General features: G+C 43.2%; 2 protein-coding genes across 4 annotated transcripts in view; one reads left to right on the top strand and one right to left on the bottom strand.

Annotated features, from left to right (window-relative positions):
* IGF2BP3 (insulin like growth factor 2 mRNA binding protein 3) overlaps nucleotides 1-16,452 on the top strand; it is a 113,749-nt gene extending 97,297 nt beyond the window's left edge. For all 3 annotated transcript variants that reach the window (XM_021387711.1, XM_021387708.1, XM_021387710.1), the window contains 5 exons: nucleotides 197-316; nucleotides 5,209-5,283; nucleotides 8,958-9,089; nucleotides 10,116-10,229; nucleotides 11,123-16,452. In XM_021387711.1, coding sequence (XP_021243386.1) covers nucleotides 197-316; nucleotides 5,209-5,283; nucleotides 8,958-9,089; nucleotides 10,116-10,229; nucleotides 11,123-11,224 — 543 coding nt within the window. In that variant the 3' untranslated portion in view covers nucleotides 11,225-16,452. The remainder of the gene's footprint in view (nucleotides 1-196; nucleotides 317-5,208; nucleotides 5,284-8,957; nucleotides 9,090-10,115; nucleotides 10,230-11,122) is intronic.
* Nucleotides 16,599-24,351, bottom strand: MALSU1 (mitochondrial assembly of ribosomal large subunit 1). The gene is made up of 4 exons (XM_021387714.1): nucleotides 24,166-24,351; nucleotides 22,597-22,775; nucleotides 18,722-18,803; nucleotides 16,599-17,372 (listed from the first exon to the last, which is right to left on the bottom strand). Exons 1-4 carry the CDS (start codon nucleotides 24,317-24,319, stop codon nucleotides 17,215-17,217), a joined length of 573 nt encoding a protein of 190 aa, XP_021243389.1. The 5' UTR covers nucleotides 24,320-24,351; the 3' UTR covers nucleotides 16,599-17,214.

Raw genomic sequence — 24,412 nt, 5'->3', positions numbered from 1 at the left:
ATCCTCTTTTGGCTCAAACTGTTCTTTCGTGTTCTGTGAATTCCATGGTTTCCAGGAAAAAAAAAAAAGCCAGACTTCAGAGGGCATTGAAGATTTCCCCCTCGTTTCCATGCATGCTTGTTCCATACAAGTTCTCCTGTCACTCTGATTCATAATGTTCAAAAACACTCACTGCATATTTCCTTCTTCCCCACAGCAACAGCCTGAGTCTGAGACTGTTCATCTGTTCATCCCAGCCTTGGCAGTTGGAGCTATTATTGGCAAGCAGGGACAGCACATCAAACAACTTTCTCGCTTTGCAGGCGCATCTATTAAGGTATTATTACACTGACTAACTTTGTCTCTTCTCCATGACACTTCCAGCAAGTTTGCACAAGCTGTGTTTTCGTGCGTGTCCTCCCCCACTCCGTGCTTAAAATGTGATGTGATAAATGGTACATTTGTTTATAAATCATCTTTTAATCTTCCTCGAGACAAGATAATTAGAAGCATGTTTTCAAACGTCTCCTGAGGTGTGAAATATAAGCTGCAAAGAAAGCCTCTTTGGTGGTCTCGATTTCTTAGAAACAGACTTAAGTCTTAATGATGTGGTGCTTAAAGGCTTTCTCCTTGCTTGCAGTAAAGTGAAATTTGGTGAGATAAATTCCCTTTTTGAAACCAAATGCACAGGTGAAGCCTGCTGCTGCTGCGACTGCTCTTCTTCTGCTCTAGAAGGACCAGGTGGTGCTGTCAGACTCTGGTGGCTCTACCCTGAAGCTCTTGTGTCTTAGCCCGATGCAGTCTGAGCTCCTGGGTCAGCCTGCTGTCCATACCGTGGTGCCCTGCTGTATTGCTGGTCTGTTTGCATCTTGGCTGCCCCAGTGGGTTGGCAGAGGCTGACCTCATGGAAGCATAACTCAACTTCAGCCAGTCTGGTGGAACCCTTTGGCCCCTCTGTGTAGCAGTTAGTACTAGTTGTGGGGAGGCCTTCGGTTTTGGCTAGTAATACCATTGTAACCATAAGCATCTCTTCTAGATGCTGGAGCTTTTTTTCTCATAAGTAGTCAGTTCTGCTATTCTGTGCTGCAAAGACAACGCCTTGGCCTAAACTGTGTAGTGTTCCACGTGCAGTTTGTAACTTCATCTGCTGCTAGATTGATGTTTTGGCTTCTCCTGGAAGGTGTGTGTTTGGGCGTGCAGGAAATGGGGAACCCTCAGGGGTGGGCCTGGTGTGTGGTTTGCTGAATGCCAATCAATTTACTGGCCAGTCAACCAACTGGTGTGCTACCTGTTTCTATACATTATGAAGCGACTATTAAATACCTCTTATACTTCCTAGACAGTTTTCATTAGTACAGATTAATGGTCGTATTTTAATAGATTGATGGAATAGAAGGAAGTGCAAGGTGTTTTGTCATCAAATCTGTCTTGCAAGGGATGCAATGTACCACAACACGTTTCCTCCACTCTCTGGTTTCTATCTATAGATGAAGTGATATGTGGAAGGTACTGGTAGGTGGAGAGAAATGTGAAATAGACTGGACTTCCCAGAACCAGTCCAAACCGGTCCATTAGCTGGTCCTTGGAAGGCAGTTCAGTGGAAAGGGAGTTTCCTGCATTTTTCATGCATCTGGCTAATAGTAGCCTCAGGCTTCTTTTGCTAGCTGGCACCTCTCTGCCCAACGTATCTATATTAATTGAAATTCAGTTAGAAGTTCATAAAACTGCTGGTCTTTTGTTCCTTCGTTTAAAAAATTAAGTGAGGAAGATTTTTGTGGAAGTAGGATTAAATCTTGAGGGAACTGTTTTGGGTACAGGATATGCTTACTGAATTTGGAAGTTTTGCTGTTAATATGTTTGAAGAACAAAAAAGGGCAACAAAGCTGGAGAGGGGTCTAGAGCATAAATCTTACGAGGAGTGGCTGAGGGAACTGGGATTGTTCAGTCTGGAGAAGAAGAGGCTCAGGGGACACCTTATCACTCTCTTCAACTTTAAGAAAGTTGGTGCAGCAAGGAGGGGGTTGGTCTCTTCTCCCAGGTAACAGTGATAGGACAAGAGGTAATGGCCTGTCATGGTTTTGTGATTTTCGGTTATTGGTATTCCACATCATAACATCATGTAGTGGACATACCTAGTTCTCAGAAGAGAAGGACTACTACAGTCCCCACGGTACTTTGCTCCTTTGTTACCATTTTCCAGCCGGAGGGAAAAGATAGAAGCTCGCAGTATAAAAACTTGCAGATCACGAGACCTCGCCCCTTTTTTCCGCCGTCTCTCGTCTTGGCAGCACCTCGCTCTCCAGCCGTCTTATCGTCGGTAGTAGAGTAAGGCCTACCTTGATTTTGGGACATTCTCTCTCTCTGTATTGAATTTATCAGCTTAAATTGTAATTATATTGTATTATAGTGTGTTGTTTTGCATTCCGATATTTTATTTAGTAAATTAGTTTGTTTCTCCTCAGATTGTTGCCGCTGTTCTTTGCTCTCAGGGCCATCTCCCTACCCTTTTCCCCTTTCCCCTTTTCCCGGGACGTGGGCCCTTGGGTCCCCCGTCCCCTTTGTCACGGAATCGGGCCTAACGCCCGTAAACGGTCGACATGGCCTCAAGTTGTACCAGGGGAGGTTCAGGCTGGATATTAAAGAAAATTTCTTCTCAGGAGTGTTGAGGCACTGGAACAGGCTGCCCGGGAGGATGGTGGAGTTACACAGTTCCTGAACACCTCCAGTAGATATGGCACCGAGGGGCATGGTCAGTGGGCATGGTGAGGATGGGCCAATGGTGGTACCAGATGATCTTAGAAGTCTTTTCCATCCTTAACTATGATAAATTGGAGGTTCCACGTAAGATTATCCATTGGAATAAAAGCACAATTTTAACAGTGATCTGGCCAAACAACATGGAACAGCACTCTTGCTTCTGAGAGAAAAGTGTTACATGTGACAGCTGATACTGAAACGTACTCAAAACTCCCTTTGTGTTGACCACTTGTCCTTATCATAACTTTCCAGCAAAGCAATAGGTCGTAATCATCAAGGAACCTGTGCTTTCAGCTGAGTTTGAGGGAGTGACTTGAGTAACTGAGTAACTGTTGAGTGCTTGAGTAACTATTAACTTTCCAAACTGGTAACCATGGCGTATGGAGGAAATAAGTCTTTGCGCATGATGCTCTGGGCTTGTTTTGAGTTGTACTGTAGATAGTCACATACAAAAACATTTTACATCCGCATGTGTTGTCTTTGTACTCTTGCTGAACTTTGTAGATCTAATGAGACTAGGTAGCCACAGAATAAGACTAAATAAACTGCAGATGCAGAGGGGCTCTGCACGAGGCTGTGGTGCCAGCCCATGGCTTTGGAGCCACAGGCGGCTGTTGGCAAGCTCAGGTTCTGTTCGTGTGCCGGGGGCCACTGCCTGGTGGTACAGGCTTAGTGTGGAGCTTCTGTAGGCAGAATGGTTTAGCCAAGGAACTAGGCAGAAGTTTCTGGACTGTCAGCTGCCCGTCTTGCTCTGGAGTGCTGAGACCTGTTGGAGAACAGTGCCATCTCCTTGCTTATAAACGCTTCCCACAGTCCTCCTCGCTGCCTTTGAAGGAGCTGGGATGAGCAGTACAGATTTTGGGTGTTCGAAAGCGACTAAGTCACAACTCAGCATGTGGAAGAGTGCTTTTTTTCCAATTAGGAATAGAAAGCTGTTTCTCTCAGAAATCAAATATTCACCACTTGGATACAGGTTGTACATGTACAACCCTTCCTTGCAAGAGCAGACAGACTAAATGAACACTGCAGTCTCTCAGATTGCACCTCCAGACACTGAAATGTTACGGTCATGCTTCTTTCATAGTGTTCCTCCACCTCTTGGGAACAAGACTTTCAAAGATGAAAGCAAAGCAAGAAATGTCCCAGAACACTTAAATATGTGTAACATGCAAAGATGTAACGGAAGACTTGCTGGAAAACACTTTTCCTAAAATTTCAATAAAGAAGCAGGTGTTCACTAAGAAAATATGGGGTGACTTGAAGGCAAAAACTACTATGTCCATTTTGCCTGAATGGAAATCAGCAGGCTGAGCTCTGTTCAGTCAGCTGGCACCTAACGCGCCTTAAAAATACGTCCCTCTAAAAGTCCCGTGTTCCCAGGAATGCATGGATTTAGCCTGTGCTTGCCCTTACCCACAATGTTGTATGTTGGCATTTTAGTAAATGTACCGCTGTAAAGTGAATGTGTATTTTTAGATAGAGCCGGTTGGAATGCAGAAATGGTATGTGAACTAAATATGCAAACCAGATAACTAGCATGTAATGTATTCTCCATCTTAGGGTACAACATGAATAATTATATAAACTTTGGTTAGCAAAATTCTTTAGCGAAAATGATGCATGGTGACTGGTAATTTGTCTGAAATAAAGCACAGCTGTTAAATATGAATAACATCCCTATGCCAACAGCTAAGATGAAATCCTGTAATGTTTAAAATATTGCCCATTCACCAGCAGCTATGTAATACTAGATGCAACAATGGAAATGTCAGTTGTGATAAACAAAAGATTCGTCCAGAATGTCAGAGGCTAGTTTGAATTATTTAATACCATTAAAGTTTGGGAACAGCACCCACAGAAATCTTACTTTTGTGGTGACGTGAACTGCTGAAGACCCTACAGCGTCTGTCTCAGCTTTGGTGGAGTTTAATTTTTACTGGGGTCACACACGTGTCTGCAGATACAAAGCCCTTGGAAACTGAGAATTCTTTGTCCAGGATAGAGGAATGTTTTGGACCTGATTAGCTACAACAGTGAAGTGATCTGCTCTTAGGGGAATGGTTGCAAACTCTTGCTAATGGGCAAAACTTGTCAGAAAGGCTGTTCAAGTTAGCGGGCATGAATAAGAATTTCAGCCTCTTAACCGTACTTCTCCTTTTGAAGGGTGCAGGTCTTGCATCACTCGTAGCCACGTGAAAGTTGCTTGTGGGATTTTGCCATGTGCAGCTTCGTAGCTATGCCTTTAATCTTCAGAAGTAAACTTGCTTATGGTTTAGCCAATTTCTCCATGTTCTGTTACAGGTAGTTAATGCACTTTAAAGAGAACCAACTGTCATGACAGAAGTGTAATGCTACTGCAGTAATGAATAATTTTTCACTCTCAAACAGAATGTGAGACTGAAATGGGGAGGAGGTGGCTTTAAATGATGCCTTCACAAGATAGCTACCAAAAGCTATGTTTATCCATTCCAGATTGCTCCTGCTGAAGGACCAGATGCCAAGCTGAGAATGGTTATCATCACTGGACCTCCAGAAGCTCAGTTTAAGGTACATCATTATAAAAACTTGTCGATCTGTAGGGGCCTTTGGGCTGCAAGGGCCAATACTGACTGCTAAACGCTTAGTTCTAACTGCTATTTTATTCAGAAATCTAGTAAATACTAGAATTTTTGCTTCCCTCCTCATGTGATGTGATTTTCAGCAATACACAAGTAATACAGTACCATCAGAGGCAATGTTCTGGCTATCTGAACATTAGTAGCAATTTCATGTAAGATAAAATCAAGTCTAGCACGAAAATATGACCATACTGCATTCCCATTTTTCCCTGTCATCTACGGTCACAGCAGTTCAGTCTTTCTAGGTCATCTTAATACATGCAATAGTGTAGTGTATTTAACAGAAATAACAAAGCTGGCAAGATGGGAGGCCAAGCCTTTTCAGGTTACTGTTGCATGCTGACTAGAAAATGCTTTTTGGGTGCCTCTGCAGATAAGGACGAGGTTTCTAATTGTATTTACACTATAACTGCATGGAGATACTCCAATGTGATTATCCCATTTGTGTTCAAATTGAGTTATGGAGTGGCCTTCTGCCTTAAGCACCAAGGGCTAAGTCCAGTTGCCCCCAAAAGGAGGGTGCCATGTTAGGAGCGATGCAGATGGCTCAGTACAGCAGCCCTGTTTCATCACAGGTGAGGCCCTGAGCAGGTAGGAAGCCACTTGATAGATCACGTCCTGGCATGGCTCTCTTGCTTATTCTTGTTTTTTTTTGTGTTTTTTTTTTGTCTTTGCATTATTGCCTCAGGGCACCTTGCAGTAAGGAGGTGCACAAACTTCAGCCATATCTAGAATCAGTTTCATTAATGCCTTCAGGAGTTTTGGAGAAATATCAGGGCAGGTATTTCACAGTGGTAATAGTGTTCTGGATGCATTTGGGATTATTGTTCAGTTTGTTCTTACCATATAGACTTGAAAAGCTGTCAAATCTAAAGCACAGTTTAGAAGCTGTGCTTCCTTGAAGTGTTTTGTGTCCCTGTAGCACCTTACTCACATGGCACAATCCACATCTAGGGTGCACTCATGACCTGAGATCAGCACAAGTTGGGCTTCTGGCTACCTTCAGTTTCCATTAGATATTAGTGAATTTACTCTCAAGCAGTAGCAGGCCCAAGAAGATTTAGCTGCCCCTTATCCTGGTTCTCATGTAGGCAAAGGCTTGTCCTCAAGCTTCCCTCTCAGGTAGCCTTGGAGTCCCACAGGGTTCTGCTGCCAGCTCTGCTCCCCAACCCAGGCCATGCAAGGAGGAAAGTTTCAGTTTCCAGCACCCCCTGCTTTGGCCAAAACCCCGACGATCAGTTACTTCTCTATACTTAAGCTTCTGCTTGTTAAGAGGGATTGATTTATTAGCCAGTGCTCCTGAGAATGCTGGCCTTGAGGAGAGGAGAGTCCTTTGTCTTCCATCAGCTCCATCCCCCACAGCCTGTTACTGCTCCTTGAGCAATGTTCTCTTGCCAGGGAGGGGCAGAGGCAGAGTTCAGTCCTTTATTACAACTCCTAACCTGAAGCAAGCCAAGCCAGACCCGAGCTTCAGTAATTTTGTTCTTTTAGCTTTGTGCAGGTGTCTTTTCCATCTCTGAGCACACTCTTGCTTGCAACAGAACAGGAATGTAAGCTGGATGTGCAGCAGTTTGAAGAGGGAACGGTTGCTACTTGGATGAGTAACCAGCTCTTGGAGAGGCTGTGTCAGTGCAGAGCCCCATGAGTTTGGCACCCTTACCCTGTTTCATTGTGTTCTGCTCCCTGTGATTCATGTCAGTGGTAGCTGCAGTGGCTGCACCCTTTCTTCCTCAGCTATGGTAGCCTGAGGATGTTGCAGTACGCAAGGCTATCTATTAGCAAGGGAGCTGGAAGAAGGGTGAGAATATGCCACCGTTCACAGTTTCTGCTGCAGTGCTCTGCAGAGTTTAGGCATACCTGCGATGCCTCTATTCAGAGGGGATCATGTTGTCTTCAGTCAGGGACACACGCAGTGAAAGTGGAATTAAGTGTAGACAACAGATTTCAGCCAGTGTTTTACTGTAAAGGAGACTGCAAGGTAGTTGTTAATTTTTCTTAAAGACTTTTTTCAAGACCTAAAAGATATTCAATATATTTCTAACACCCAAATCTTTTTAAAAAGCAGCATCCCACCTTGTTTTATAATTCAGCAGTAATGCATGTTTTGTTTTGTTGGGTTTTCTCTGCCATAAAACTTCTCTCATCGAGGCCCGCAGTCTGTGCAGGTTGTCAAGGTGTTATCCGTTTGAACAACTGTTGAAATAAAACAGGCCATGACACTGCTTGTCGTGTAACAGATTTGGAAATAATTTCAAAGTCTCCAGCTCGAGACTTGGAGCAGTACCTTAGCTGCTCTCGACCAACTTGTTTGAAGAGTTTTCCTGCAGCAGGAATCTCTGGTTCTCAGACTGTTGGAGGGTGCCAGAATGCAATCTCTTGCTGCATTTTTGTGGTGTTTTAATGGCTTTCTTGGTATAGGCTTTTGCCTCACTGGAATGGTAACTTTCTGTCCTCTGTGACAGGGTGTCCCACCCAGGCCAAAGCAATGCACTACAGATTTTTTCAAATTGTTCATGTGGAATCTGACCTCCAAAAACAGTGTACTTTCAGCTCCGGTGTCACACAGTGTCTTTTGTCTTACCCATTCTAGAGTAGTGTGAACTTGACTAATCTTGAGGACATGAGCAAAAAAACGAGATAACCTGCCATTATTTAACATAATTATCCGATCACTCAGTTGTCTTGTATTCCATTGTGGTGGTAGACTGTGAGGTGGCTGCACTTAGTGTCAGGGCTCGTGGGTGTGATTTAAAGGAAGAGATAGAGGATCTGAACTGGAAAGGCTTTGTGGCCAGAGGTTTCTACTCTTTACACAGCATCTCCCTTCAGTATCTCAACAGAATTCATCTTCTGATGCCCCTAGGATAGGCAGAGGAGAAAATCTAATTACTACTTCTCAAGAATTCACTGACAAATGGCAGGGGATGAGGAAACGTCTTTTAACATCAGTAAGATTCAGCAGCTTAGTCTCAGTGGACTTTCTTCTTGCTACCTGGCACTTGCGTATGTCCCAGAAAAGGCAACTGTGCGCTAGCTGAAGTGATACTGTTCCCATGGTGCCGTTTAGATCTAGACAGATTTAATTTTCCACTTCAGAAAATTGAGCAAGCTCTGATTTATTTATTTTTTTTAAAACAATATGTTGTAATTGAGTGTAAAAACTAAGCTGCTTATTGTAAGTGAAGTCTTCGTCCTGTGACTTTAAGCTTAGCATACTTAAAAGAACGGGTTTCTGAGCCAATTAACGGCATTCTGTGCTTCTGAGCATAACTGAAAAAACAACAAACTTCATCCAGTCAGTTCTCTCTACCTCTCTTTACCACTATAGAGATGTAATAGCTTTTAAAAGCAACCTTTTCACAGATAAGTAGAATAATAATAATCTGTTAAATGGTTCCTTGATTTGCTGGTCTGTCATGAAGTTTTTAAAGTTGGACAGCAGCGCTCCCTAGTTTGGTACAAAGAGTTTAGAAAAGCAGCTTTTGCATTTATTGGGAAAATGCTTTGTTGCAGTTGTGTATTGAAAATTCTCCTTTCAGTGGAGTTTTTTGAAGTTAACTACCTTTCTATAAGCACATTCTTTAACTGGAAACGTTTTTGTAGGCTCAAGGGAGAATCTATGGAAAACTTAAAGAAGAAAATTTCTTTGGACCTAAAGAAGAAGTGAAACTTGAGGCTCATATAAAAGTGCCATCCTATGCTGCTGGTAGAGTTATTGGTAAAGGAGGCAAAACAGTAAGTAGCCAGTATAAAACTGATAATGTTATTTAGTTATGTTTCTCAATTCATTGTATGTTATGAGGTTTAAACACTTAGCTAACTAATAGCTAATCCTTTGAAGTTTCATTGAAGCTGGTGCTGTTCTCTTAACTATACTTGTTAAAGTTTCTGTCGCCTCAAGACAAACCAATCTCACAGACTTTTTAAAAACATATCATTCTGACGTAAACAGTTAATCGTAGTCAGATCTATAGATCTTATTAGAAATATAGTTCTTCCACTTAGAATTAAAACGTAGCCATTAAGACCTGCTTTGTTGATCTGTACCTAATGCTAGATTTTGGAAGAAGAAAATAGAAAATAATCCACTGGTCTCATTTGGTTTAAATCAAATCCAATGTGTACACAAGTGATGGTTTTGGACCAAGCGGATTGAAAGCATAATTTCTAAATTAGTGTTAGGAAACTATAACGTGTTCAAAACTCAATACCAGAAAGCAACAATGACCAACAAATACCAAGTAACTTGCTTTGTTTAATGGCATCTTACCAGCTCAGTTTTTTTAATGCGAAGATGCTGCTATTCCTGTATCTTCATATGCTTGTGAATCAGGAGATGATACTAGCAAAACTTGCTAGATACTTTGCTAGTTGATACTAGCAAAGAAATGGCTTCAGTCTTGGGTGTTCTTTGACATTTTTTCTTCCTTACATTGTATGAGTTCTCTGACCTTAGATTTGTAAACTCAACTGCAAACACTGTGGCATGTGTCTGCTTTTATAAGTGGTGTAGTTAACACCTTCTGTGTGTTGTATTTAGAATTTAAAGCACTTCTAGAAACCTAGAGAACTTGGTGCTAATTTATGTTAGAGGAGGGAGGCTCATCTTGCGAAGTAACTGCTGCACAAAGATGCTTTCTGTAGTGGGTTTCTTTTTTTAGACATAGAGGATGATGTTTGTAAGGTCAGCAGCATCTTTGAGGCTTGAGTGTTGTGGGGTATTTGATTGTCGAAGGTTTTCTAACCGCTCTTTATTTACAGGTAAATGAGCTTCAAAACTTGACAAGTGCAGAAGTTGTAGTCCCTCGTGACCAGACACCTGATGAGAATGACCAGGTGGTTGTGAAAATAACTGGTCACTTCTATGCATGCCAGGTAGGAGAACTGCAGTGAAGTTCTATATTGCCCTGATGTTTCCATTGTCTGTCTTCTCCATCTACGTGTATGGTGAAGGGACAGAAGATGCTTAGCTTATAGGAAGCACTGCTTGCCAGGCTTGTAGAATTGTCTTGCTGTAATGAGAGAGATTTATAGCAACATTGCATTCATACATATGTAAAACAATCTTTTTGCAAGTCTCTGTTGCTATGTTTAGGCACGGGTCGTTACAATTTTGAAAGCAAAAGAAAACCCAAGTTGTGATTGGACTGAATTGCCAATGAAAGAGGGATGTAAGCTTTCTCATAATACCTGGCAAGGAATGCAGTTTGTCCATATCTCCCAATCTGTTAATTTAATGTCATATAGAAAGGGATCACGAGATTCCTTCCCTTGCCTAACTCATTGACTCCTTTGTTACGTTGCTGCAGGTGATTCATAGCTCAGAAATAATACGGGAGGGCTACTAAGTTCTGTGAGATGTAACCTCCTGGGATCTCTCTCACACACACAAAAAAACCAGTCCACTCTCTAGGGAAGCTGTGGTTCTCATAGAAAGTACCAGCACCTCCAGGGGAGTAAAATGAAATTAGCCTGGAACTTCAGTTAGTCTTGCTGGTAGTCATCTTCCTGTGCTCGTGCTTTCTATATTACAGATGGTAAACCTGACCATGCGGGTAGCTGTGCTAGGTGGAAAAGGCAGAAAAGTTTGAAAACTGTGCACTAAAACGAAAAAAAGTTTATCTAATGAGTAATTGGTAACGAGTAATCAGTTCTAGGAATTTGGTTATTCCAAGTTTTCGGTATCCCGGTAGCCTCTTTAGGGTCTGTTGTAAACTGCAGTCACTGCATGCCATCATCGTGGGTTGTCTCTTCTTTATTTCCTTCAGCTTGCTCAGAGAAAAATTCAGGAAATACTGGCTCAGGTAAGAAGGCAGCAGCAACAGCAAAAAACATTGCAAAGTGGACAGCCTCAGCCAAGACGAAAATAAAGGTTTAGGAAATGGCCCATCAGAGACAGATGCCAGACCAAAGACAGACTGTGCAACAGAGAGACGGGTGGTGAGCACCTGTTGAAGTTATATGCAGAAGATCCACCAAGCCAATCACCTGTTCGAGGACCAGGCAACCGCTGAACGCTGTCTCTGAGAATGTATTCTTTAGGCTCTCTCAAACTTTTGAAACCCAGCTTTAAAATAAGGACCCCTTCACTTCCCTTTTGTTCTATTCTCACAATTTAACATAAACTCGTTAGTCTTTTTTATTGTTCTTATTATTCCCCAACAATTTTAGAACTTGGTTTAATGAAGCTTTCTCTTCTGAGTTCACTGGTTTAAAAACAAACAACAAAAAAAAAAAAAAGAAAAAAGAAAAAAGGAAAAAAAAGAAAAGGCATTGCTCTTATAGGTCCAGCTGTAAAAGAAGAAACACATTTGGAGGGTGGGATCGTGGGTGGGCTAGGGTTAGAGCAAGGGTATCGACAAGAGTTTAAGTGTTAGTCCCAATGTTGAAACAAGTGGCATTTTTTAAAAACAATTTGGTTGCATTTTTACATAACACTGCCATGAATAACCTAAGGGAAGTGTTGAATGGTGTTGGCCAGGGCATAAAAAGATAAATATGCATTTTACTAAACTACCTCAGGCATTTAGTACCTCAATGAGAAATTGTTCCTTTTTTGCTTTTTTTTTGGTATTTTGTATACTTTATAAAGCTAATAGTTCTTGAGCATTTTATTTTTTTAAAAAAAATTAAAATTTGATCAGCCACCAGCCAGGAGTACTACGGACTTATCGGGGAAAAATATAGTAGAGCACTTCTAGCTGCTGGCTGATGGGAGTAAGGTGGGTAAAAAAAACACGGCCTCAGATTTTCTGAGGGCTTCAACACCATCATTTGTTTAAAAAAAAATTCAGTGAATGTTCAAAAGATAGCGAATGATGCCAACATTCTGATAGCAGCAATGCCGTTTAGTTTTCTTTTAAGATGGGATGAAAAAGTTTGTGACGGTACTTTTTTGGGAACAGGACAAGGAAGTGATGGCAAGAGGCTGGGGTTGGGGGAAAAATTTAGAAGGCTGCAAGAGGCTGAATTTTTTTTTTGTGCTACTTGATTGAATGCATGAACCCTTTGTGCCTTTGACCATCACTACCTAATAATGCTACATTTAACCATTTGCAGCCCATTTGGACTTTGCCATTTTGTTCAAAGAGCAAGCTTCATCTTCAGTTTGATAGAACACTCGATCTGCTAGAGCGTATTGGAGGCCGCGAGGGTCTCTGCTGTCTGCAGATCATATCATACTGCTTTCAGTTACCACGATGGGGGAAGGTCAAACAGTGTTTGATCACGTTGAAAGATAACGAAGGCTAAGTTTACATATCCAGCCGCTGTTATGGGCCACACTAAGCCACTTTGAAGGTTTTGAAAACTATTACGAGAAAAAAGAAAACCAACAACCTCTCTAGCCTGGCTTATAATAGATGCAGCAGGATTTATGCACGTTCTGCAACCAACCATTAGAGAAAAAAATGTCAAAAGGCAGGGATAACAGGAAAGTTACCAAATTTCTTAATTTCAGAATGTAATTTGAATGATGATTGTGGTAATAGTGACACATTCAAGTTTCTACAATAAACTTCAGTCTACCTCAGTTTAAAAAAAAAAAATGTGGCAACACATGGTGCATAAAGACTGCTGTGTGTGTGTGTGAGCGCGTGCGCGCCTGTATGTGTGTGGTCGACAGAGCCATGCTATTACCTCTGAACCTTTTTTTGTGATGTTTTTTGTGCATGAGATGATCAGAATCACCATGCTGCACTGATTTGAGGGGCACAACGAGCAAAAACATTTGTTTCATCATTTTGTTATCTACCTCTTAGGTTCATGTTGAAATAGAGGCATTACTACATAGACTAGATAATTTTCCCAAAGATCATTGTTGTACAGATTAGATAATTTTGAAAATGGTCTGAAGTGTTTTTCCTGCATCTCTTCTTTACTAATTGGTTTAAAAACCACAAACTTATGTTGTAGTTTTAGCAAAGAAAAATGAGTTTCTTTTCCTTTTTTGACAGTGACCTTCATTCTAGCCTTTAGGATAATTTTTTTTCTTACAATGAATTTAAAATTACTGAAGTATGAAAAGTCATAGCATTTTAATTTTTGTCGAGGCTTAAGTCAGTCTGATGTTCCTTTCTTAACATTTGAGAAAGATTTGACTTCATTATTTTCCATAAAAATTACTTTACAAATAGGCGCTGCATTTACATCTACTGATTTAATTGCTGTCATATCTCTTAAATTTCTAGACTTAGTATGATAAATCATGTTTTATTTTCAATTGAGACTTGGTAATTTGGAGTATTTGGGAATAGCTAGGAAGTAAATACTGTAAATGATTTCAATATCCACGAAGTATGGATCATTTTTCATCTGTAATGTGCCCCCCAATGCAGCTCCACTTGCCAGATGCCTCTGAATGGAATAAAGAGTTTAACTCCTATCATCAGATACAGTTGTGTGTTGTTTTTTTAAACTAATGAGGCATGATGACTGACTGTTCTAAGTATTTACCGTGCCGTGATCGAGTTGTTTTCCTGTCCGTAGTAATAACTGAATAAGGATGAACAGTCACCCGCAGGCATTCCGTAGCTGCTAGGGCATCCAGCAGCTAAGTTACGATGTGCACACTTCCCAGTACAAGCAGTGACTTCTGTGACTTCCAGTTCATCTTTTCCCTTTCATACAACAACGCTGTGTGGTTTAGTGCAACCTTTAGTTCGCAGTTTGTCTTATGCAGATAACTTAGTCTGGTTTGCTCTGGAAGGAGTATGTGCACAACAGTTGTGACCCAGTGCAAACCCAAAGGGATCTCGAAGCAGGTTGCAAGTGAGATCTCAACTGTAGTTAACTTTTTTTAGCTGCTTTTTACCTAGTCTTTACTTTCATGCTTTGTGTGTGATGCAGCTGTGCAGTGAGCATGGCCCCAGAAGCCTGAATCGCCTCATTAGCGAGTAAGTGTGGCACCTTGTATCTCACTTTGTTCCATCCCTCCCCCTGTCCCAAATGCACCCGTTGCCAGCAAGGCGGTGCCCTCAGTTAGATCCCCAGCGAGGTGGTTTCTTCTCTCGATTTAGATCCCTTTGAGCATTATTTGAAATGAGGTATTTCATTATGACTGCTCCAAGGTGAGAGGGAGGTGTTGGGGAGCAAGGGAGAGAGTTCACGAATAACAACTTTAAAAGAAAAGTGGAGTGGAAAACTAGGCTTGTTTTCCAAACTCTTGCATCTTCCCACTTGCCCTCACGGCTCATTTACTGAGACCAACCAGCAGAAAGAGAAAAGTGAAGAAATGATGCCTGTAGAAAGCACAGTGTATGGTACTGCATTTCACAGGGACCTTGAGCTCATCTTTCCCATGAGCTAACTTCTCAGACCTGGCATCCCTGCCCTTTGAGCAACATAAATTAAGCCTCCCTCTGTAACGCTGGTGCATTGGTCATCGTTAAACCTCTGACTCGTTAATCATTTGCTTAATCATGATGCTTTTATTCGCTTCTAACCTTCCGAAGCTTTTATCCTGGAGCTGCAATTTCAAAAGCATGCGCTCTTTCTGTTAGTTTCCATCAAATGGAGCATGTTTGCTGTGCAGGATAGCAGAGCCTCAACGTGGTACTTGGGCGTGGGGTTTGAAAATGAACGTGAGAAATCAATGGAGTGAGCACTCAAGCTGGGTAAGCTGGGCTGTAACAGCTGCTAGCTCAATTGATGGATGCGGACACTGCTTGATGACTAAGTTACTCAAACGCAGTGCAGGAAATTCTGTGACGTGGTGACAAAAGTTTCACATTGTTGTTCATCCCATCGTCAAGGGATCCCGTACAGAGCCAAGCCTGCACGGACCTCTGCAGAAGACTGAATGCTGAAATCTGTCTCACTGGACAAACTACACAGGGGCTTTCTTGTTTTACACAAGGATCTCACATTACCCATGGAACTGAAACGTTCCCAAATGTCCTTCCCAAATGGATTTAGTGTTGCACAGCAGTGACCAGCCAGATTTTGTTAATTCCAAGGACTCAAGAGTCGGGCCGAAGGCTCAGCGAGTCAGGTAGGGTGGCACGGATTATGACGGCTTGTGTTAAATAAGGGGTGAAGAAGTGCTCTTCCGGAGCTGGAAGTTCTGATTAATAGCAATCAGTGGATTTTTCAGCTAACTCATTTTCACAATGTGCTTTGACAGTAAATTGTTACACTTTTTTCATGCATTTTAGTGCTTTTTTTGTCTCATACTTTTCTTACCATCATTCCTTTCCAATGGTAAGAGTCCTAGACTTCACGTGACAGCAGTTCCTTATCACTTACTGTTCTTTTCAAGGCTCTCATTACTGTTCTTTGGTTACTAAATGTAAGGTGTGCTGAGTGCATATAACAAGGTAATGTGTGCTGAGTCTGCCTCCATTCATCTAGCAGTACGCATCTTCCGCAAGGCTTTCAGGGAATGCTCTGAAGTTACTCCTGCTCTCTCTCCTGGGAGGAAATGCCTGATTTAGAAGCCACCACAATGTGTAAGAAAGCCAAGGTTATCTTTCCTCCAGGTGGACTTCTTGCTGCTAAGTATCAGGAAGCATTCTGCAAAACTTTCTTTGCAGACATGTTTACCACTAACACCATCAATTTTGTGGACAGATCTAGTGTTACCTCTGTAAATTAACTACATTTATTACTGTTCCTTGTTTAATCTGCAGAACTATCTGCTGCCTTCTATCAAAGAGCAGGTGAGTCCACAGTAGTTCCTAAAATAAGAGGGGAGACACAGCAGGATAAATGACCTGGTCTGAAATGGGGCAGAAGATATTCTTTGCTTACAAACCAACCAAAAAATTAGGCATTACAGCAGCTGCTGTGTAGGGAGGAGATGCTGTCTGGGCTTGAATTAGGCTATGGCTGGAAATATGACTACCCTCAACAACTACTGCTCTAGATGTAAGGTGAGCTTTTCCAGAAGGAAGAGATCCTAATCTAACAATGAAAGCCTTGTTCTGTACTGAGAAAACAAGCATCTCCTACATAAAGATTTGTTATCATTTTGAAGCTCTTCTAACTGGATTTTAGCAGTTGCTGACCAAGAACAGTGTCCAATGACATCTGAAAGTGCTGAACTGTCTGTCCAACAGCAAGTCATGCTGAGTAATGAAGGGCTTCCTCTAGGACTATCTTCACCCACTTCAAAAGGTCCGAAGGTTTACACTGCCACAGCATGTTGCCTCAGTGTCCTCTGCCAGGAACTAGGTGAGAGGAAAACTGAGAGGAGCTAGTTGCACACTTACAATGAGCTGAATGTTTTAAAATGAAGGCAAGGAGTTGAAGTTCTTCAGTTGTTTTTATTATTATTATTAAAACCAGATTGGCCTTGGCTGAAGAACTGACTTACTATTCTGTTAATTCAAGACACATTTGTCACTGCTTCTCTTGGCTTTTATGTGCTTAGTAACACCATTCTGTTTTCTTTCTTCCTTCAACTCAGCACATGATTTGCTTCATCTCAACCAAAAGCCACCGACTTCATACAAAAAGCCTCATTTAAACTTTACTACTTAATGTAGTTTTACCTTGCAGCACTCGAGCCATTTTGCAGGAAGGGTACTTCCGTGTGTGCTGCAACCACAGGCAGGCCTTTCAAAGACGCTAGAAAAACAGCCACTGTCAAGGCTGTGCCTGAGTTTTGGGGTAAGTAGCTTAAATGGATGCCTTTTCGTACTGTTCTCACTGCAAACTCCACTGAGACACCTTCTTCCAGGAAGGTCCCTTATGGTACTGTCCCTTTATGACATTCTGGTAGCTTGTTCGATACGCTGGTTTATGCTGATCACCTGTGGTGATGGCTAAGTTGCTGTGCCTCCTGTGTTGCGGAGGCACGCTCATTTCTCTTTCTAGTCAGGCAGCTCAGCAGCTGCATTAAGTTCTTGTCACAAGTTGATCACTGCTGTTCAGAAGTCAGACCCAGTATGAAGTCTTCTGGCAGTAATTGTGGAGTCATCTGTGCTAGCTGGTCATCATAGGAACCTAGAGTCCACAGCTTCTCCAGTTCGTAAGTCTCTCGCGTCTCTGGCAGCATGAAGTGTATCACCACGCTTCCTGCACAGAAGAAAAGAGCACAATAAGTAAGCAGTGAGAGTTCTCTGCAGCATCGTTCAGGGCAATGAAACAGCTAAGTTTGAAAATGCTCAAATACAGGTTTTACCACAACAGGGTGGGGTAAGAATGCTTACTGTAGTGATCTACCAGCAGGGAAACATAGTGCTATACAGGTCACTACTAAAAAGGCCTACTACTACACTTCCAGCTTCACAGAGTCTCAGTACTCCATCCCTGTTCTGGCTAGACAAAACAGGTCAGGTGATGGGGAAGGTCTCTTCAGTTCCTGATTCCAGCTCTTGAAGAGAGAGGAATTGGTCATTCCTTAAGAAAGCAAGAATACAGCCAGCAGAATGAGAAAGACAATACTCCGATTTAAAAAGGTATCATAGGACTCCAGATCAAAGCTGTCTTTCTTCTGTCCCTGAGAAATCATAAGCCATAATCTCCTTCCCCAAAGTTACAGATGGACTTTCAGCTTCCCTATGTTATCAACAACATGCAGCTACAGCCAATTTGCTTTCTGTAGGTGTGTTTCCCATGCTTCTTAGCTTTGATCCTTTTTTTTAATATGAAACAGTTGAGTTCAAACTTTGACATAGCCTCACCCTTTTACTGTAACAAGGGTATTCTTACAGGGTTTAATTCTGTAAAAACAGCAAAAAAAAAAAAAAAAAGCTCATTCCAGTGTACTTCTAATACATTTTCTCTGGTTATACCTTTCAATTTCAATTACTTCTCAGTTTATAATTATCAAACATCATCAACAGTAATGTAACTGAGGCTTAACATCACTGGCCGCAGTGCTTTCTCACCCCTAATCTCTTAAGACAAAGCACAGAGGGTGAGATTATAGAGACGTGGTGAAGTTGAAACGTTCTCTGAGGGTAAAGCCTTTAATGTTGGTGGGGAAAGTTTCACACTTAAGAACAAAATACTGAACTCAATTTCTTTAGGACTGTGGCTTAATCTAGTGTCATAGTATGACACAGACAGGGGCAGAGACTGTTCAACATTTCACTCCCATGCAGCATACCAAGAGCCCTCACTTGCCCAAACAGTGACTATACAAACTTGAGGAAATTTACTAACGCAGCTTTTCTCTTCAGTAGTTCCACATTCAATTTATTAAGGCTGTTTTAACTACTGAAGAGTAGCTCCTGCTTTCTTCCCACTGCCGTGATATTGAGTGAAAGACAATTTAGTAGCTCAATGAGTTCTATCAACAACTGGAATTGTAAAACAGAGTACTACCAACCCTCCACAGCAACCAGGGCTCACAGTGAGATGTTTCCTTCCTTAAAGAGCTCATGCAAAATGTCATATAGATCAGATTCACAAATACTTACCGAAGTCAATGCACAGCCAGTCATCTGTCTCTTTTCCTTCAATCCGAGTGTGAGGATCACTTTCTTTTTTCTGATGCTTGTACTGAGAGAGAAGCAACAGCAGAAAATGAAATACTTCACACTCATTTAAATGTGCTCAGGTCTAGCAGCCAAACTTGACTTTGTCAAGTTGTGTAGAGTTGTTTGAAATCCAAAATGTAATAGGTAGACAATAATGGTGGTTCTGAGGGCTGCACAAAGATACACAGCTGCAGCTCTGGAAAATAAGTACAGATCTCTCAGTGGGATTTACTATCAGACCTGGAGTTCCAACATCCAGAGTTCCCAAACAGTTACACCTGAGGTTTGTGTCCATTTCTTCTTCAAGATGAACACTGAATTGTTACTTAGCAATGAAGTAGTCTTGCAGGTAGATTCCCTGCAACTATCAATAGCATCAAGTTTTGCTTCCTTTCGCATATCTTTTGTGGTGTTTTATGCTGGCAGAAATGGAGATGCCCAATGGAATGGAGAGAGGGAGAGAAAACAAGTTTGAGCTTGCATCGCGGAAAAGGCAAACAAGTCTCCTGCCTCAAGAACATGCTCTGAACACTCACTGCACAAGGGGGAAAATATGATCAGCATCCAGGTTTACAAGCTATAAACTACCCTGACAAAGAGGAGAGGGCAGCTCAAAGCAGGACTGCAAAAGCTACAGGGGCAAGGCAGGGAGTTTCCTATGCAACACATCAGTTATTGCAGATGTCTGCTAGAGGGGCTCTACTCTTCCCACCTACTCACCAAGAACCTAAGCATCCCCCAGAGCTGGAGAAATTTCACAACGGGAGGCTTAAGTACAGTTTCCTTATATAAAGCATGAATTTAAAAAAAACAAACAAAACAAAACCCACAACACTGAAGTTACTGAGTGTTCACAGCTCCTTATTCAGTTTTACCTTATCTCTAGTTTAAGCATCTTATCAAAAATATGGAAACTTTTTATAAGCTGCAATTAAAGCTAGTGAACTAAGAACATATTTATTTCAGGACAAGGAAACAGTACAGGTGCACAGCTCTAACAGTCCTTTCTGCCCCAAAAGACAGACTATAAAATAAGGCTGTAACAGTATGGCCAGTCAGGAAATTAATTCTACTTCAATATGAAATCAATTATCATGAAATGTAACTGCTTGTGGCTGTTCCCATATAATGCTCCCTGCTGGACAATTGGTCCCAACTTGCAAAGAACAGAGTGGCCATAAGATTAAGAAGTAGTTCTATGTTTCTCTAAGGTAGCTTATGAGATAACAGAAGGTAACTAAAGACATGTAACACAGCATGGGAAGGCTGAGGCTGATCTCCACCACGTTTCCTTCAGCCCTGTCTTTAAAGGCTGTTTAACGGTGGACAAATTACAAAGACAAGCATTGTATTCTTCCTCTAACATGACACCAGACAGGAAGGAGTAAGCAGTAGTTGGGACTTTGCTGCTTACAAGCTGCTGGAAGTGTGGGAAGGCCTCCCACTACACATGAGCACATCTGCATTTCAGTGCCCGTAAATCATCCATTACCATAACATTGCGTGTACTGTAATACCAAAGCTAGCCAGCTGCCTCAGCACCTGCTATGCTTTGCACCTTAGGCTTCAGCTTACTTCTTGCCTACAAAGCTTCCAATGCCAGGTATGCTCTGCCACTCGTGAGTACTGAAAAGCAAAGCCATCTCCCTCTCTCTCCTTTTCCCCTCAAGTTTCATAGATGAAACCAACAGGACTGGAAGAAAAATAAAACTAAGACAGCATGGGTTTGTGAAGGGCAGGTCCTGCTTGACCAACCTGATCTCCTTCTATGACCGAGTGACCCGTTTGGTGGATGAGGGAAAGGCTGTTGATGTGGTCTACCTAGACTTCAGCAAAGCCTTTGACACTGTCTCCCACAGTATTCTCCTGGAGAAACTGGCAGCCCGTGGCTTGGACAGGTACACCCTTTGCTGGGTAAGGAGCTGGCTAGAGGGCCGGGCCCAGAGAGTGGTGGTGAATGGAGTTAAATCCAGCTGGCGACCGGTCACGAGTGGTGTTCCCCAGGGGTCGGTGCTGGGGCCTGTCCTCTTCAATATCTTTATTGATGACCTGGATGAGGGCATTGAGAGCACCCTCGGTAAGTTTGCAGACGGCACCAAGCTGGCAGGAAGTGTCGATCTGCCTGAGGGTAGAGAGGCCCTACAGAGAGATCTGGACAGGCTGGATCTCTGGGCTGAAGCCAACGGGATGAGGTTCAACAAGACCAAGTGCCGGGTCCTGCACTTTGGCCGCAACAACCCCAGGCAACGCTACAGGCTTGGGGCAGAGTGGCTGGAAAGTTGTATGGAGGAAACGGACCTAGGGGTGTTAGTCGACGCTCGGCTGAGCATGAGCCAGCAGTGTGCCCAGGTGGCCAAGAAGGCCAATGGCATCCTGGCTTGTATCAGAAATAGCGTTGCCAGCAGGAGTAGGGAAGTCATTGTCCCTCTGTACTCAGCCCTAGTGAGGCCCCACCTCAAGTACTGTGTCCAGTTTTGGGCCCTTCACTGTAAAAAAGACATTGAGGCCCTGGAGCGTGTTCAGAGGAGGGCGACGAAGCTGGTGAGGGGTCTGGAGCACAGGCCTTATGAGGAGCGGCTGAGGGAGCTGGGATTGTTCAGTCTGGAGAAGAGGAGGCTCAGGGGAGACCTCATCACTCTCTGTAACTACCTGAAGGGAGGTTGTAGTGAGCTGGGGGTCAGCCTCTTCTCTCTTGTAACTAGTGACAGGACGAGGGGGAATGGCTTCAAGTTGCGCCAGGGGAGATTTAGGCTGGACATTAGGAAATACTACTTTTCTGAAAGAGTGGTCAGACGCTGGAACAGGCTGCCCAGGGAGGTAGTTGAGTTGCCGTCCCTGGAGGTGTTCAAGAAACGTTTAGATATAGCGTTGAGAGACATGGTTTAGTGGCGTTATGTTGGTGGTAGGTGGATGGTTGGACTGGGTGATCTTGTAGGTCTTTTCCAACCTAGCTCATTCTATGATTCTATGATTCTAAGAGCTAGAAGAAACACAGGGTCAGGAAGTGAAAGGATGTGTATGAGGAGAAGGCAAGCTGCAGGTTAGGAGTACAGACAGGTGAACAAGATGGGGGCAAGTTGCACTCTTCACAGCATGCTTTTAACAGTCAAGACAGATCTTTTCTGGCCTCAGAGCTTTGCCCTCCCAGAGTTAGGTCCTTATCACTAAGCTTTACCTGTATTTTTATTCTGATCTCTGCTCCCGCACTGAAAAGCACACTGCCAAAGCCAAACTGTGCAAGACTTCAGTGAAGGATGGCTGCTGCTTCTCCTTCCCTTCTGTACATGCACAGCACAGTCACTGTTTAATAGCAGTTTGCTTTAGTAAGCCCAGGAGAGGATCCTTTGCCTCACAGCATGCAGTCTTTATTCTGGTCTTACAGCGTATTTGAAAACCTGCAGATTTGATGGACTAGGGTTTGAGAACAGTCAGATTAGACTATTTTGAGTGACTGAGTGGAAACAGCTATGAAGCATGCTGAACAGAAGACACAAGTAGACACAGTTCGTCAGTACCACTTCACATGACTGATAAACACTCTCATTGTAGCCACCACGTGTGCTACTGTCATCAGCGTTCTAAATACAAAGAGGACTGTTTTTAAAATATAATCTCTATATGCTGGGTAGCACCACTAAAGGAGAAAACTACAGTTAGCTGGTGGATGCACTCAAAAATAAATGATGAGGATATGCAATTTCATCTTGCCCAGCGTATCTGCATAACCGTAAGGCTAGGGAAGTTAATTTCACAGCGTAAATCTTCACCTAAAACCACTCCCACCAACCGAGAGAGTGCAGTGGGAACTGTCTTACCATTTTCAGCAGGTAATGTGCCATTGCATGGAGATGCCGTGTTGAAGATCCGCTCACAACTATAAAATAATTACAGTATTTTATTTCTGGAGGCACTTGGATGACACAGATGTCCTTCGCGTTCTCTTGCCTCAGCAGATTTACAACAAAGTCAATGCTGAACGTTGAAAGAGCAGTGTCTGGAACAACAACAAAAAAAAGAATAACAGAGTGGTAACAGCAACTTCTTTCTTGCAAAAGTCAGCCACTTTCAAGTTATCAAAGATGCAAAATAACAACTAACTAACTTAAAGCCACTCACAGTGAAGTTTGGTTTGGTACTGACAATCCAATATGAACTGCTGATTTTTAAAAGTCACATTTTAAAATCATCCAAGTTGAGTTCTATGTGCTCTTCTGATAAATAACGCTCTTTAAATACATGGAGCAGTTGGCAAACATTGAGGTTTCCTTCAGGTAACATCTTTATTTCTTCTGAGCACACGTTAAAGTCGATACTATCACCAGATATTTGACAATTAAGATGAATGAAAACAAAGTACTTCAGCAGACGTTCATTTTAAACATATTAAAAATATTCCATAACAATGCTTGTCAACAGGCCCCAGCAGGCCCAGGATAACATGTGAGAAACTCAACTCTTAAGTAGAGGAAATGAATGTAGTAAAACAGAGCTGATGGGATGCAGCGGGCTGTTCTTTTCTACGTTCTCTGGCTTGCTCTGACTCAGGGGACTGTCACAGAATCCTAAGGCTGGAAAAGATCTTTAAGATCACCTAGTCCAACCATCAATCCAGCCCCACCATGCCCACTGACCATGCCCCTCAGGGCCACATCTCCACATTTCCGGAACACCTCCGAGGACGCTGACCCCCCCAGCTCCCTGGGCAGCCCGTTCCAGTTCATCACCACTCTTTCTGAGAAGAAAAGCTTCCTAATACCCAACCTGAACCCCTCCTGGTGCAACGTAAAGCCATTACTTTTCCCCCTAACGCTGTTACCCGGGAGAAGAGGCCCACCTTCATCTCACAACAACCTCCCTTCAGGCAGCTGTAGAATTATTACAACCTTGTAGATCAAGTTCGAGTGACTGAAGTTTAGTCTTCAAATGCCTTAAGCACCCAGCTCAGAGACCAGTAAATTGGTACCACTACCTTCTGTTCACACCACCGACTCAGTTCATTTCTAATTTGCCCTAAATGAGGTAGATACCAGCTGTGTGTGTATTTATGCACAATTTGAGCCCGTCAGCACCGCGCTGTGGTAGCACAGACCGAATAACACAAAGCCACGCTCTGTGTTTACCAATATAAAGACAAAGCCAAACAACGGAACAATAGCTACACTAAGTACAGGCACAGATGAGGCTCCGAACCGGCTCCATATCCATAAACGAAGGCCTCTGAGCTGAGGGACCCGGGTTCCCTCTCGGCTCTCGCCGCGGTCACACGCGCGGGATAGCGGCGGCGCCCGCAGCTGCCGCCCCCGTTAACACCGAGGCAGCCAAAGCGGCCGCGACAACGGCGAACGCGGGGAATCAAAGCCCGCTCGCCCCTCCGCGGGCCCTACCTGTCGCCTGCCGCCGCTCCGGCACTGCGGCTGCCGCTCCGCCGCTCCCCGCGCCCCTCACACCCGTGCCCCTGCCCCCGCGGGGCGTCCCGGCTACCAGCGCGGCGGAACAGGGCCGCAGCAGGCGGCAGCCCCCCAGCAGCGCCCGCCACATGCCGGCCGTCCTTCGCCCCGCCCCCGACCTGCATGCCACTCAGCGATTGGCCTGCCGCCCGCCCGCCCCTCGCGCTTATTGGTTCGTCGCGCT

The sequence above is a fragment of the Numida meleagris genome, chromosome 2 (assembly GCF_002078875.1).
Source record: "Numida meleagris isolate 19003 breed g44 Domestic line chromosome 2, NumMel1.0, whole genome shotgun sequence".
NCBI lineage: Eukaryota > Metazoa > Chordata > Aves > Galliformes > Numididae > Numida > Numida meleagris.
This window is presented reverse-complemented; position numbering and strand designations above follow the sequence as displayed.

Bases quoted from the DNA above. Each gene is read 5' to 3' on its own strand.
- MALSU1 (XM_021387714.1), bottom strand. From the start codon at position 24,319: ATGTGGCGGGCGCTGCTGGGGGGCTGCCGCCTGCTGCGGCCCTGTTCC. The intron at 22,776-24,165 runs GTAGGGCCCGCG...TTGTTGTTCCAG, and splicing joins GGAGCGGCGGCAGGCGACAG to ACACTGCTCTTTCAACGTTC. The intron at 18,804-22,596 runs GTAAGACAGTTC...CTTCTCTCTCAG, and splicing joins CACATTACCTGCTGAAAATG to TACAAGCATCAGAAAAAAGA.